We start from the raw sequence: 17,073 nt of genomic DNA, 5'->3' as shown, positions 1-17,073 counted from the left end.
TTATATATCACTTTTAAGCACTTCAGTTATGTATTTTTGGACTAAAGTACTTGGCATGGTTTGCAAGCATATCTTTAGAACTATCCAGAAGCAAGTTAAAAGGTATAAAGGAGCTTGAGCGATAGCACAGCGGTAGGGCATTTGCCTTGCAAGCGGCCAACACAGGATGACCCCGGCATCCCATATGGTCCCTCTAGCCTCCCAGGGGCGATTTCTGAGCACAGAGCCAGGAGTGACCGCTGAGTGCTGCTAGGTTTGACCCAAAACAAACAAACAAAAAGTTATAGAGCACAGATCTCACAAGTGCAAGGCTTTCAGTTTGATCTCTGGTACCATATGCTCCTCCCCTTTCTGGTACTCTGGACTCCACACCATTGGGTGGAGTTATTGGATATATTATTGGTGGTCCCCAGAACTAACTGGTATGCTCAGCATCACATGACTGGGCCTGAGCCCTGAAACATCTAGACTGCAACTAGGCCCTACATTGGACCTCAGAACTGCTGAGGTTTGAAAAAAAATTAGTAATGTATGATATTTTTATAAAATAAATTTAAGCTGATACACTGGGAAGATAGGCCTAAGGTGTGGAGCACAAACTCTGCATGGAGAAAATCTGAGTTCTATCCCAGCACCACATAGTCCCCTGTGCACTACTGGTTGCAACCTCCAAGTTATAGCCTAAGATTAGCCCTTGAACACTACTGGGAATGGCCCAAGTCTCTCTGCTCACCAAATGTACGTTAGCTCATTTCTATTACATTGCATTAATTTGTCCATTTTTCTTAAAATAAGAATATCTGGGGCTGGAGCGACAGTGTAGAAGGCAGAGTACATTCCTTGCATATAGCTGTCTCAGGTTCAATTCCTCATGCCATTTATGGACTTCTGAGACCTGCCAAGATTGATCCCTGAGAACTGGTATATGTGGCCCCCAAAACAAAAAAAATATAACTAAATATGTCTATCATAACAATTATAGGAAATTAGGAAAATCAGTGTATAATAGGCTAAATTTTAAATATTTATATAGATTTGTTAATAGTAATAATGGCATGGAAAAATATTTATTTTTATAGGAATTATTTTTTTAAAATTCTGTAAAAGAATGATTGGTTTGTTGAAATTCTAAAACTTGTTACAGTCTTGAAGATGATTGATGGATTGATTAGGTGAAGAGGAAGGTAAAAACATTATCCCTGATTCTGCCATTCCGAAAGAAACTTCAGCATCTCTTTGTGCTTCCATTCCTATGTGAGTGCTGATTTTTTTTTAATTTATTTTGTTTTGGGACCACATTTGGTTATGCTCAAGCTTACTCCTGGCTCTACTCTTAGGGATCACTTCTGGCTCAGGTTTTATATGTTGTCCCAAGGATCAAACACTGTTGATCATGTGCAGGAAAAGCAGCTTACCTGATGGATTTCTCAGGCTTCAATGTTGTAATATTTAAGATAGCTACAATTTTATAAATTTACCGAATCACGGGCCCGAGAGATAGCACAGCTATGTTTGCCTTGCATGCAGCCGATCCAGGACCTAAGGTAGTTGGTTCGAATCCCATCATCCCATATGATCCCCTGAGCCAGCCAGGAGCTATTTCTGAGCAGATAGCCGGGAGTAATCCCTGAGCACCACCGGGTGTGGTCCAAAAACAAAAACAAAAACAAAAAAAAGAAAAGAAAAGAAATACTGAATCATAAAAATAATTATTTAATTAAATTAATTTCTTTAATCAAAATATTTCCTGACAAACACTCTAATCTGTTTAATATCTTGTCACCCTTTTTTTTAATTGAAGTACTTTATGTACCATATGGAGATCAAACTGGAGGTCAAACTCAGGGAAGCTGCATGCAAGACAGCTATATTTCTTCAAACCTCTTTATTTATTCTTGACAAAAACCAGGAATTTTTGCACCAAGCCTGAAAGAAAGCAAGACAAAGTATTCTCCTTTACAAAAAAATCAACTTTTGGATAATAAGATTCAAGACATTATTTCTGTAACTTTTCCAGAAAGTGTTTTGTTTGGCATGCATTTTTCTTCTCAGAGGAGGTATTTTATCCTTATGTCTTATTTTCTATTTTGGTGTGCATTTACATTTTGTTGTTGTTGTTGTTCATTCCTACTGGCATTCAGGACATATTACTGACTTATTTCTTATAACTTATTACTGGCATACTATTGGCTCAAGAATCACTTCTAGGGGCTGGAGCGGTGGTGCAAGTGGTAAGGAGTCTGCTTTGCTTGCATTAGCCTAGGACAGACTGTGGTTAGATCTATGGTCCCTTGGCCAGGATCGATTTCTGAGTGCATAGCCAGGAGTAACCTGAGCATCACCGGGTATGATCCTAAAACAACAACAACAAAAAAAATGAATCACTTCTAGCAGTACTGGGGGAACCATTTGAGTGCTAGGGATTAAGCAGGGAGAGGGACCATCCTAGAATGCTCAAGGATTACTATTTATTAATGCTTTGGAGTATTTCCTGGTTGCCACTGTGAGGTAGTTGATCTGAAGATCAACTTGAGACTTGAGACTCCCACATGCAATACTTTGATATAAACAGTTCTTTGGTCTTGTTCAATTTTTTTTTACCTATGCCTATCAATTGTCCCAGAATAATTTCTATAAAAACTGCCATCTCATTTTTGCCTTTTCTTTTTGGCTCTTGGGTTCCTCTTGATAGGGTTCAAGGCCTACTTCTGTTTTAATACCTGGGGGTCACTACTTGCAGTGCCAGGGTAGCCCTGCATAATTACAAGCATGTTTGTAGTTGGGTTTCAGTCATAAAGAGAATATCCCCCTTCACCAGTTCAACATTCCCACTTTGGTGGTGGAAATTTTATCTAAATTTTAATAGAAACATTATTTCTGTTCTGAATTCTCAATCTTGGTCACATGAAACGAGTAATTATTTTCTGGTATTGGTTATTCTCCTATCTTAAACCTTTTTCTATTGATAAGATGTAGAAATGCTGTGTATTAAATTATTAAATTATGTCATTTTATTTTATTAAATATATATATATTAATATATTAAATTAATATTTTAACTAAAATTCTTTAAATATTTTCTATTTTCAGATGTGTTCCTTACATTTTTCCCATTGGTAATAACAGAGTAAATAATATAGCTTGGCCAGCCCACTAATTCCTTCTTTATCTTTAAAATTAATTCATATAGAAGTGATTTCCCAAATCTGAAAAAGAGAAAAAGGCAGAAAAAGAAATTTTAGTGTCAAAAATACCTCACCAAAAGCCAAGATTAACTGGAGCGAATGATGCAAAAAGTATTAGTTATTTTAAGTTTTTTTTGTTTGTTTGTACTTTTTAAGATTTAGTCATCTGTGAAATTACAAAGTTCTTTGTTATTGAAGTTGACACATACAATGCTTTCACATTTATCCCTTTTGAAGGCAGAGGAGTCCCAGAAGTTCTGGGGGCTTCTCCAGACTCTATGATAGTTTCTGTGATAGTGGTTGTCACTCTTGGTAGGACTGGAGGGCATTGCTGCACCTCTGCATAGGAAGAATTTGATTGGGTCACTGAGCTATCTTTCAAGTCACTGTTATAACAAGTTTATAATAAAAGTTTGAAAAAGTTTTAAAACTTAGATTTACTTTTCCTATCCTTTTCCACATGACAGATGGGCAACTTGAACTGTGGGATGCTAAGATTAAATGTATTTCTAAGACTGCCACTCTTCTCTGTGACTTCACAATCACACAAAATAGCCCAGAAGGAGTAGTGGAGTAGTTAAAGTATACCAGTTCGAAAGCAATCAATAGTTTTAGCACTTCAAGTATCATTTTTCAGGTTAAATTGTATTATAATGCTTCCAAAAATGGTTGTCACAGTAATCGGTAATCTTTGTAATTTACCTTTGGAGAATCACAGAAGTTTTATTCTTACTGTCCCTCTTGTGGATTTATTGTTCCTATAGCACTGAGAGAATGCAGGGAATTTGAGGCTAACTGTTGTGATTTTATATTTTTGGTAGTTCTAAGTGAGACTAAAGAAAATTATCTTCTGCCATGTAGAGTGTATTTTCTGAAAAAGGATAGGATGGCCCTTATATTCACACAGCTGCAAGCTATTAAAGTCAAACCGAATGCAATCAAAATAAATTCTGACATCAGAATGCAAAAAGCCCTTCAAGTTCTTTCTTGGCTGTGCCTACTTGTACACAACTATTGGGAAAACGACTGTGAGGTAAATTACTCAAACCAATGGTTAGTTTAAGATTATTTGTGAGTAATTGATTGCACCTTAATGATTCAATTGACTTGCCTATGCTTGCCTAAACTGATAATAATGAGTGGAAAACAGAGGACTCAAATTGGATAGATGCTGTTGTATAAATGAATCTTTATTTTCTTCCTCCATCTATCTTTAATAGATTCATATTCCTGTGGTCAGAGATATAACATAGGGGTTAAGAAACTTTTCTTGCATGAGGTTTACCCAGTTTAACTTCCATTACTGAATATGTGTCTCCCGAGCACAGAAAGGAATGATCCCTGAACTGAGAGGCAGAAGTAAATCCTAAGCAATGCTGGATGTGGCCCAGAAACCAAAAAGACAATAAATATAAAATTTTGCTTGCTATTGCTTTATTTGGCCAAATATTTATGTTTAAATTTAATTATTTCCAGTGAAGGTTTTTTTTTAATTTTTGGGTCACCTACAGTTGTGCTCTTGACTGCTCAGAAATCACTCCTAGCACAGATCAGAGTATAATATGTGGTACAATTGTACAAACCTGGATCAGCTGTGTAAAGCAAGTTCATTATCCTCTATCTCTCAGGCTCTCACTAGGAGTTTAAAACAAACCTCTTTAAGTGCCATACCAATATGTGATGCCCCAGTATGTTATATCAGGCAAAATGTTCCTATAGAATATATACAATGTGTTATTTCCAGATAAAAAATATAAAAGCATTATTATTCAGGTAGTTGAATAATTTGGTGACATGTGGCATCTCTATTTACAATTAAAATGACTTAGAAAAGTATACTCAGCCCTGATATTGTTAAAGTAAAGGTGAAGGTGAAAGAAAATAAAAGGGTACAAAGTAATCTAGTTAAAGATAATTGGTCATCATATATTATGCTTTACTTAGGGACAATGCCCAGCTATTCTCAGGGCTTACTTCTGTCTCTGTGCTCAGGGATAACTCTTGGAGGGATTTGGGTCATAGTTTGTGGTGCCAGGGATGGAACCAGTCTTTACTGATTGCAAACCAAATGCCCCGTATATTATCTTTCCACTTTATTTTTTTAATTTAATATTTTTTTAAATTTGTGCTCAGGGGTTACTCCTGATGATTCTCCAGGGTTTACACACTAAGTTGTGGTTTGAAGTAGGGTTGGCTGCATGCAACACACATGCTTTAATTCTTAACAGTCTCTCTGGCCCATTTATTTGTACTTTTAATTGGCAATTTTATCTCTTGCCAACATGAGGGCTAGCCAATTAGATAATAGAAATGGCTAAGGGGTGGAAATAAATACACTTAAAATAGTGTTCAGGACAGGTAACTTTCCCCTTTGGCCCCTTCTCTTTGCCCAGACAGCAGGAAAGCAGCAGTTCTCACATAGCCCAAGAAGCACGAAAAGACTAAGGGACAAAGAGCAGAGAGGTGGGCCTCAGAACCCATGTAATAATTACAGAGCATCAGGGGCAGATCAGTAGGACAGCAAATAGACATTATGGGACAAAACCAGCAAGAGACTAGAGTCAATGGAGGACAATATACACAAGAATCAGCTGTTAAATATTTACTATAACTTCATAAGCATCTGGAATGTTTCTTGATAATTTTCAAGGACCCACATGGTAGCTAAATGAATCACATTCTAACAATGGAAAGCAAAAAAAAAACAAAACAAAACACAAAAACAAAAAAAACAATCTACTTCTGTTAAGTGCTAGGTTAGAATACAAAGTTTGGTTTAGGGATTAACTATAAAACTAGTCTTGCTGTGAAGAAAGAATGGCTAGTCTTAGGAGCAACCAATTCCAAGAACCAGACCCCAGGGGCGAATACCAGGAATTAAACCTACAAGGCTTAACAACAGCTGACCGGAGGCTGACAGGCAGCAGGATGACTCCACATCCTGGGTCAGCTCAACAGGCAGATAGCTTGATGACTCCCCCCGATACACACACTGTGTCTGGGGCTGAAGCCCACCAGGCTGTCTTCCTGATGTTACATTGGAACTGTCACCTACCCTAGTCCCAGCCTGGTACTAGGGACTACTGATTTTGAAGATCAACTGTACAGAGGCGGGAATTCCCCAGACAGAGCCCTGGTATCCTGCTTGTGTGACAAGTTAAAACTACCATAAAAAGAGGAATGAAAGGGTGGTACAATCTAAGATTTGGAATTAACTTTAACCCAAATGTTGATGTTAGAATTTAGTATGTTTTTGCTTAGGAATAATGTTAGAGATAACATTGCTTTGGCTTTTGTATTCTGCTTGCTAAAGGATCAATGACCTCTAACTAAGAGCACAGACACTTAGCCCCCCAGAAAGGGAAACTGAGAAAACTATCTAAGTCATCATGATGGTGGTGAATTTGCCTAAAAGTCTCTATGTGTTTATGGGGGGGTTTCTGAAACTTATCTTGCTACACCACCAAAATGTGACTCCATAGCTGTGGAAAATACCTGAGTGTGTATGTTAGTTGAAAGTATAAAAAGCTTGAACCCCTGCCATTTGGGGTCCCAACGTGAAACCCATCGAATTGGAAGACAGGGGACCCCAGTATACTGGAACACTAAGCCTTGCTGTGTAAGTTGCATTGCTGTGTGCTCTCTTTTTTCTTTTGGGACAAAATCCAGCTTGGACCTTAACACTTCACATCACAGTCAAGTAATACAGATTTCCGTTTTGACATAATCTCTTTAAAGGGATTGTATGGAAATAATTTTTATTTTTATTTTTATTTTTCTGTCTTTCTTCTTTTTGTATGTCATATTACACCTGGTTCTTAACTCACTCATTACTCATGGTGGTGTTCTTGGGACAATATCTGATGCCTGGGATTGAACAAAAGTCACTGTATGCCAGGTAAATACCCTACATGTTATACCTGCTCCAGTCCTTCACTTTTATTTCTAATAAACTTTTTTGAAAGAATGACCAGTATGATATTTAAAATCTATATTTTTATAATGAAAACCTTGCTTTCAGGTTCATTGTTAGGAGCAAGGGAAAGGAGATATTATAAAAAATATTAAATTTTATTTTAAAATACTGGAACACCTTGTTGTGATTAATTTGATCATTCCCAATTTAGAAAGAAACAGTGTCATACCTATCCTGATTAGTCACAAACTCTTGTTTGTTCTAATTGATCTGTTTTAATATTTTATCCCAATGTTAAATATGTAATTATCAAAATAAATTATAACTCACTTCATAAATTTTCTCCATTTTTGAAATTGTAAGCTTTATATGTTCAAAATTTTAATAAACACAGTTATAAAAATTTCTATGCATGAAATTTGCTTTAAATCTGCATCTATTGGTGACTGACTAATTTTGGGGGGTTACTTCTGGACGGGCCACAACTGGCAGTGCAGAGGTTGATTTTCTGCTTTGTGTTTGTGGATTCATGTGGTGCCAGGGACTGAGTAGGATTTAATCACATTCAAAGAAAGCACCTGAACTCTTGAAAGATTTCTCTGGCTTCTTTTTTTATTTTATTATTTTGTTTTTGTTTTTTTGGGCCACACCTGGTGATGCTCAGGGGTTACTCCTGGCTATGCACTCAGAAATCTCTCCTGGCTTGGGGAACCAAATGGATTGCTGGGGGATCAAACCAGGGTCTGTCCTGGGTCAGCCGCTTGCAAGGCACATACCCTACCGCTGTGCCACCATTCCAGCCTGATAACTTCTTAGAATTTATTCTTCTTAGTCCATACTCAGTTGAAGCAATATGTAAATACAAACCGAATAATCATACTGTTATTATTCCCAATTATTTTATACTCAGTTATTTTTGATAATTGGTTATACTCAATTAGTAAAAATATGTAATAATATTCCCTTCAAAATTCCATTTTTTTATCACACCTGGCAGTGCTCAGGGGTCACTCCTGGCTCTACCCTCGGAAATCGCTCCTGGCAGGCTCTGGGGACCATATGGGATGCCAGGATTCGAAACACCGTCTGTCCTTCTGCATCCAAGGCAAATGCCCTGCCTCCATGCTATCTCTCCAGCCCTCAAAATTCCATTTTTAAAGTTCTGACACAACTGTAGAGGCCTCGGCACGTTGGTGTGGCAGTGTTGCCATGGCAACATAGGTGTCGGCAGTGTCTGGAAGGTTGGCATAGATGTTAGCAAACTGGAAGGCCTGAGGTGCACCCACCCACTTGCTCCTCCCGGACTTCCGGTTCTCTTGATACGTCATCAATGCGCGCTGAGTCACCAATGGCCAGACGGTTGTGAAGAAATCTTCAGTACTGAACTTATAAAGCCACTTGTCCAAAAGGTGAACAAGAAGGTATTACAATGTAAACACTTTGATTTCTAGTTAGGAAGAGAACTGTGTCAGTGTGGCGTCTGCGTTAGCGAGCCCGTAGGTCCCAGGCGCACCGCCCTCTTGCTACTCCCTGACTTCCGGTTCTCTTGATACGTTATCACTGCACACCCGAGTCGCCAACAGCCGGACGGTTGTGAAGAATTCTTTAGCACCGAACTTATAAAGCCACTTGTCCAAAAAGTGAACAAGAAGGTATTACACTTTGATTTCTAGTTAGAAAGAGAACTATGTGTCTGTTGTTCCAGGTATATTGTAGTCTCTATGTTGGTGGGAATTTTGAAGGACAAAAATTTTAATGTTAAAACCTTTGTGTCTTTTGATAGCCTCGCCAAGGCCCAAGAAGTAGCAATCTGTCCTTTGGAAATGAATCAGGAACTGCTCTCTGTAGGCAGCAAAAGACGGCAAACTGGTGTCTCTGTGTGAGGTAACCCTTCCTCAAGCCAGGCCAATATGGAGCAGATGAATCGTGTGGTCGAAGAGGAACAGCAGCAGCAGCCTAGACAAGAGGAGGAGGAACACACTGCACGGGACAGCGAATTTGTCGGAGCAGAACCTCGAGCTGGGGAGCAGAATAGTTCCCAGCAAGTTCAGCAGAAAGAAAACAACAATCTATTTATTTCGATAGATGAGGACTCCTCAGCAAACCAGGAAGAACAAGACGAAGACGAAGAACATACTGGTAAACAAGATGAGGGGGACGAAGAAGAGGAAGAAATGAACCAAGAGAGTGAGGATTTTTCTCAGTCTGATGACACTAGTAGGGAAGATGAACATACACACAGTAACAGTGTCACAAACTCCAGTAGTATTGTGGACCTGCCTATTCAACACTCTTCTCCATCCTATACAAAGACAACACAAATGAAAAGAAAGTTGGACCATGATTCTGAGTCCTGCTCTTTTCCTTTGGGAAAGAAACCATGCGAAGTCTCAGAATATACAAGTACCACTGGAATCGTACCATATACAGCAACACCACCAACTTTCGGAGACCTGACAGCAGCCAATGGCCAAGGGCAGAACCATTGCCAGATTACATCTGTCCAACCACCTATAGGCCTGCAGGAATGGCTGATAATGTTTCAGAGCTGGAATGGATCAGAAAAATTGCTGGCGTTAGATAAACTCATTGATAGTTGTGAACCAATCCAAATAAAACATATGATGCACACGATAGAATTCCAGTTTCAACAAGACTTGATTTTCTTGCTCCCTAAAGAGTTGGCGCTTTATGTGTTTTCATTCTTGGAACCCAGAGATCTGCTACAGACAGCTCAGGTCTGCCGCTCCTGGAGAATTTTGGCTGAAGACAACCTTCTCTGGAGAGAGAAATGCAAAGAGGAGGGTATTGATGAGCCATTGCATATCAAGAGAAGACAACCAGGCTTCATTCACAGTCCATGGAAAAGTGCATATATCAGAGAGCACAGAATTGATGCTAACTGGAGGCGAGGAGAGCTCAAATCACCCACGGAGATGAAAGGACATGATAATCATATCATCACATGCTTGCAGTTGTGTGGTAACTGGATAGTTAGTAGTTCTAATGACAGCACTTTAAAAGTCTGGTCAGCAGTCACAGGCACATGTTTGAGGACATTGGTGGGGCACATCGGGGGCGTGTGGTCAATACAGATGAGAGACAATATCATCATTAGTGGCTCTACAGACCGGATGCTCAAAGTGTGGAATGTGGAGACAGGAGAATGTTTACGCACCCTCTTTGGGCACACATCCACTGTGCGCTGCATGCACCTCCATGAGAAAAGAGTTGTGAGTGGCTCTCGAGACACCACTCTCCGGGTCTGGGACATTGAAACAGGCCAGTGTTTACATGTTTTGATAGGTCATGTAGCCTCGGTCCGCTGTGTTCAGTATGATGGCAGGAGGGTTGTTAGCGGAGCATATGATTGCATGGTGATGGTGTGGGATCCAGAAACCGAGACTTGTCTGCACATGCTGGAAGGACATATTGATAGAGTCTATGCATTACAGTTTGATGGCATCCATGTGGTGAGTGCCTCTCTTGATACAACAATTCGAGTTTGGGATGTGGAGACTGGGAACTGCATTCACACGCTGACAGGCCACCAGTCGTTGACAAGTGGGATGGAGCTCAGGGGCAATATTCTTTTCTCTGGGAACGCTGATACCACAGTTAAAATCTGGAATATCGAGACAGGACAGTGTTTAGAAACCTTGCAAGGTCCCAACAGACATCTGGGTGCTGTGACCTGTTTACAGCTCACCAAGAACTTTGTTATTACCAGCTCAGATGATGGAACTGTAAAACTCTGGGACTTGAAAACGGGAGAATTTATCCGGAATCTTGTCACCTTGCATAGCAGAGGGATCGGTGGCATGGTGTGGCTGATCCAAGCCTCCAATACAAAGCTGGTGTGTGCTGTTGGAAGTCGGAATGGAACTGAGGAAACCAAGTTGTTGCTGTTGGACTTTGATGTGGACATGAAGTGAGGAGCGCCAAGAGAAATCTGTCCACTTGTGTAGGCGATATACTCCCTACCCTCTTCCCCTGACACTTAGTGGAGTTGGCTGCCAACACACTTTGGCTCAGGGCAGCTCATAAAGCAGACTCTGAAATCCAACCAAGTGTGATTCTTTCTTTCTTTTTCTCCAGTGGTCATGAGGCACCTCTGACATTTTTGAGGTCTGCTCACAGTTCTCCCACATAGAGACCCTTTTTTTTTAAAAAAAAAAAAAAGTTGGTTAATTTTAGTTATGTAACAAGTTGGTTAATTTTAGTTATGTAACAAGTTGGTTAATTTTAGCTATATAACAACCTGGCATGATGAAGGGAAACAACCTTTAAAGGGATTGTGTCCAAGTTTTTATTCCCTTAGAAATTTTATGTTCTTATAACTTAAGTGCAATAACATATGTCTTTTTCGTGTTAAATTTTTTTCTGGCCTTGAAAGGAGCAGGGTTAAATGACCTAGTAAGAGATAATTGCACTTACTAAACAAGTTTAGTTCAATAAAACTCTGACCTAATTCAGATATTGGAAAACAAGGATAAATATTTCTACTTTTGGGCTGTGTCTTCTATAGTGAGAATTCCCTATGTATTGCTAAGAATATGGGGCACAGCTTCAATTCTCTGAATAGGTAAATTGATAATTTAATAAAGTGCTTTTTAGCAAGATTTTACTGTGCTGGAAAATTGCTTAGGAGAGAGTTCTGAAAAATGCATATTTACTGTTAGCTTCGGAAAGGAAAAGAAAATGTTATATTTTCAGAAGTGCTTTGCTTATTTATTATTTAGTAGGTTTTAGCTGAAGTATCAATGTTTGATAATCTAGTGAGCTACAGTTAAATAAGCTCATGGATTCCTTCCCTCTTCTAGTTTTAAACTTTTCTGAGTTTTCCCATCCGTTTTATTTGGAGAATATTATGTTTCTGGATTATATGTAAGGTGGGTAAAGAGAACGCATACCAATTGTTACTTATGGCATTTAGTTATTTGCTAATTTGTTTCTTTCCCTTCGTTTCTCGTATTTTCACCCCCTCATTTCTCAAAATCACCCTACTCTCCTACATCAAGCTCTTGGAATTTAGAGGTTTATATTTCACATTTAGATTAACATTGGACAAAACTTAAAATAAAGAAAATATACTTTTACCATATATTTTAGTAACTGCCCCATAGAAAACTAAAAATGAATTAAAATAGAATATGTATAAACTATGAGTACCTATGAATACAATGTATAATATCTAAATGTCAAGTAATTTAAAACACTGAGTTTACATGTCACTGTCATCATATGTTCGTATTCATGGGCCATAACTTTGGCAATATTTTCAATAAAGAAAAAATTAGCAAACTCATGCTCTACAATTCTCTTTATACTTCCATTAGCATTTTTCTACTTTCCAAGTGAAACTCTAGAATCTTAACAACTGAAAATAATGCTGGTTCTGCCATTTACCAGCTACATGACCTGAATAAATTCCACAATCATTGAAAACCTGTTTCCTCAATTGTATAATGTGGTCAATCCCAGAAACAATCTTATGAGTATTAGGAAAGTTAAATTAGGTCAAATCTTACTGACAATTAACTATCAAAATCATATTAAAACAATTAAGGAAAGATTGAGTTAAAAATAGTTCAGCAATATAATCGCCACAAAATTTACAAGGTTTCTCATGATCATTGCATCATTAGTCAAGAATCAGAAATGGCCTAAGGGCCCATCAAGAGGTGACTGGTAGGGGCTGGAGAGATAACATGGAGGTAGGGCTTTTGCCTTGCATGCAGAAGGAGGTTGGTTTAAATCTCGGTATCCCAGATCGTCCCATGAGCCTTCCAGGAGCGAATTGTGAACATAGAGCCAGGAGTAACCCCTGAGTGCTGCTGGGTTTGACCACCCCCTCCCAAAAGAGGTAACTGATAAAAATTATTTATAAAGTATATGATTGATAAAGATGATTCCAGGGACTAGAGAGGAAGATCTGAGGGATATGTTGTTTTCCTTGCATGTGACTGACTCTAATTCAGTCTCTTGCACTGCATATGGTCTTCCAAAGACTGCTAGGAGTGATCACTTAGCATAATGCCAATTGTAAGCTGTAAACCCCTTCAGGTTGTGGGCCAAAAAAGAAGAAGAAAAATATTCTGGTCAGTGATTAAATAGTATAATTTAAAACACTATGAGTTATACCTATGTGTTATAAACAAGATAGAGAAAGGAATTATGCAATTTTATTCATATGTAACAATACTACTCAAAACAAATAAATTAAAGAAAACAAAAGTAAACTTTACAAATAAAGTAATTTTGATCTTAAACTTGGATCCTAAGTTTACTAAGTGATTTTGATCCTTTGAATTTTAATCCTAAATCTAGTAATCAGTTAAATTAAAAATATTATATGGTTTGTTCAAATGAATAAATAGGCATGTTTGATAACATTTAGAATTCATTCATAATTAAAACCAATTAACTCAGAAGTTATAAATATAAGCATATTTTTTTCTTTTGATTTTTGGGTCATACCCGGCAATGCTCAGGGGTTACTCCTGGCTCTATGCTCAAAAATTGCTCCTGGCATGCTCAGAGGACCATATGGGATGTCAGGATTCAAACCACCTTCTGTTCTGGATCACCTACTTGCAAGGCAAATGCCCTACCTCTGTGCTATCTCTCCGGCCACAAAAGCATATTTTTCTTAATGTAATATGCATAACTGTCCAAAACGCTAACCTCATCCCATATTCTGAAATAATAAATCTTTTCTCTCAGAAAGCAAAAATGTCATAATCTTTTCCACCATTATTAATAACCTTTATGTTATTTTGTACTTAAAGTTTTCATCAGTACACTAAAAGAAAAGAAAAGACAAGGTATGAAATTAATAGAAACTTAAACTGCCATCCACAGGGCATATGATTTTGCTGAAGTAAAATAAAAATAATGGATAAATTATTACCAACTTTAAGAGATTTTAAAAAGGCTGAAACTTTTATAGTTTACACAAATAAATATATTGTATTTCCACTTCAAGGTGCTCCCAAGAAAGGATGGATATCACTCCTGGTAATAGCTATCTGAGCTGTGTAGGCCTGATATGCTTGAGACTTGCTTATAGTGTCTGAGGTGATGGGGGCTTCCAGAGTCACACCTAGAGGTGCTCAGGGCTACCAGGACCTTACCGTCTTCAGTAACCTCAGCTATCTCAGAGTATGCTCTGGAGGACTTGTGTTTCAGAAGATTGAACTCAAAGCCTAGTGCATGCAAGGCATTGTGCTCTAGCCCTTTGAGTGGTCCCCCTTTTCCAGGTACTATATTTCTATTTATCAGTGTAGGGAACAAAAATCTGCCACCTCCAAATAGGCAAAAGGCTGATTTTTGAATAGATATACTGAAGACTGGGTGGATACTGTCTTTTGAAATATACATTAGAAGGGCTGGAGCAATAGTACAGCAGCAGGTAGGACACTTGCTTTGCATGTAGCTGACCCAGATTCCATCTCCAGGGTCCCCAATGATCCCCCAAACATGAGTAATTGCTAAGTGTTCAACCAAGAATAAGCCCTGAATATAGCTGTGTGTGGTGACTTAAAAACAATGAACAACAACAGAGCATTTGCATATCAACTTCTTCATTAAGGACCCTGAAATATCTAATTTCCTCATCTTCATTCAGTGGAGAAATTTGAACTTATACCTGCAAACATTTTTTGCTATGCCTTCATAAATTTCCTAACTGACCTTCTGCACTTTTTATATAGTCTCTATCTGGAGATATTCATGTTCTAATTAAACATCATTTTTCTTTTCTTTTTTTAGTAATATTTTTATTTAAACACCTTGGTTACAAACATGATTGTGGTTGTGTTTCAGTCATATAAGAGGACACCCCCCATCACCAGTGCTATATTCCCACCACCAATATCAAATATCCTCCTCCCGACCTCACCCCCACCTGTACTCTAGACAGGCTTTCTATTTCCCTCATACATTCTCATTGTTAGGATAGTTCTCAATGTAGTTAGCCCTCCTCTCTTTTGTCTCTGAAAATTATTACAAGAATGTCTTTCATTTTTCTTAAAACCCATAGATGAGTAAAACCATTCTGCTTCTTTCTCTCTCTCTCTCTCTCTCTCTCTCTCTCTCTCTCTCTCTCTCTCTCTCTCTCTCTCTCTCTCTCTCTCTCTCTCTGACTTATTTCACTCAGCATAATAGATTCCATGTACATCCATGTATAGGAAAATGTCATGACTTCATCTCTCCTGACTGCTGCATAATATTCCATTGTGTATATGTACACAAAGAAACATCATTTTTCTTAAAATAAGCATATTATAAAGCATAATAGGCTTAGGTTATACCATGTGTATGGCTTTAGAAAAATAATAATATCAATCTATGGCATTTGTATGCTCCTCACCAGAACTGCCTTGAGTAGCATTGATGGCCCATTGAGCACTGGTAACACTGCCAGATCCTCATTGCTAGGGATGATCCATATTCTTTTAAACAAAACTAAGAAAAAATCCCCAAGATTGTGGAGATAGAGTTGAGTCGTGCCTTCTTTACCATGTTGGTTAAATTGAAACAAATCATCTGTTTCTTAAAAGTCTTTTCCATAGTTTTGGTTTTTCTGTACATTAGGTGGTGAGTAATTGTTTAATAACTTACAAGTAGTGGAGATAATATAGAACAATAAAAACTATCATAAACTTCTATGTGAAGTTTAAATTGCTGAGCTGCTGTCGAAAAGATTTTATCACTATTTATAATTTGCAAGAATATTGTATTTGTTGGTCCCCTAAATTCATGTCTAGACAAGTAAGTTAAAGGAATATGCACTGTGCACAGGATGTATGTACAAGAATATTCATTTTGGTACCAGAGATATAGTATACAAGTAACTTGCCTCATCTGTAGTTAATCCTGATTTGAGCTCCAGCAATGCATGTCCAAGAGTCATATCTGAGCAAAGAACAAATCCAGGAGTAAGTCCTGAGCACTACTGGATATGGCCTGAAAACAAACAAGCAAAAATAATATTTATTTCAACATATTTCTAATAAGTTGAAATAAAAGTTAATGCACATGCACAACAAAAATAGAATGGATAAAAAGTGTATTACTGTAGAATAATTCGTCTAATAAAACTCTCAGGGTCCAGAGTGATGTACAGCAGGTAGGGCAATTGCCTTGCATGTAGCCAACCCAGGTCACTGACCCAGATTAGAGTTTCACCATCTGATAAGGAGCCTCTGCTAGGAGTTATTCCTGAGTTCAGGGCAAGGAGTAACCCCTGCACACTTTTAGGTATGTGCCTTTCCCTAAATAAAAGGCTCACAAAATTTTTTTCAAGATAATATTCTAGAGATGTGTGACCTTGAGAGGTGGAACTAAAGACAATGGAAACTCTACGGGCCTCAGAACTGTTAGCATTACTGTAAGAAAGAATGTGAACTGCCTCCATTTAGGGATATTCCCAGAAACAATCTTATATGGGAGAAACGTCTTTTGTCAGGTTAAACATCTAGAGGTAAGATTTGTTCTATAGCCATTCTCTCCTTGTCATTTAAACTAGCCTCCTGAATCATAATAAAACATACATTATCAAACATAAACAGTGAAATCAAACAAATTAGAATCACATTCACATACTCTGTATTAAGAAAAATTAAATATTGAAGAATTGTATAATTGAATTGTATTGATTATTTTTTAAAAAGGAAGAAAAGTTCAATGTTTTTAGAAAGAGAAAGAAAAGTTTCTTGCTCTAAAAATAGACTAAAGTAAGGATCTCTTTCATGCAGCCAACCTCAGTTCTATTCCTGGTACATATGATCCCCTGTACCCCAGAAGTGATCTCTGAGCACAGAGCCTGTAAGTCCTGGACATCAATGATTGTGGCCCCAACCCTCCCCTCCCAAAGTTTATTTTCTAGGATTATAGGATCAAATTAAAAAAAAAAAAGCCTAAAAACAAAAACAAAACCCTAAAGTGTGTAATTTTTTTTTCTTTCGA

At 37.9% G+C, this 17,073-nt stretch overlaps 1 protein-coding gene across 1 annotated transcript; it reads left to right on the top strand.

Moving 5' to 3' along the window:
- The first annotated feature begins 8,909 nt into the window (after positions 1 to 8,909).
- Positions 8,910 to 11,097, top strand: LOC125999126 (F-box/WD repeat-containing protein 7-like). The gene is given in 1 exon segment (XM_049767114.1): positions 8,910 to 11,097. A coding segment is annotated over 1 exon segment (2,112 nt). The 5' UTR covers positions 8,910 to 8,924; the 3' UTR covers positions 11,037 to 11,097.
- Positions 11,098 to 17,073: the final 5,976 nt, after the last annotated feature.

This window comes from Suncus etruscus, chromosome X, assembly GCF_024139225.1.
Source record: "Suncus etruscus isolate mSunEtr1 chromosome X, mSunEtr1.pri.cur, whole genome shotgun sequence".
Classification (NCBI taxonomy): Eukaryota; Metazoa; Chordata; class Mammalia; order Eulipotyphla; family Soricidae; genus Suncus; species Suncus etruscus.
This window is presented reverse-complemented; position numbering and strand designations above follow the sequence as displayed.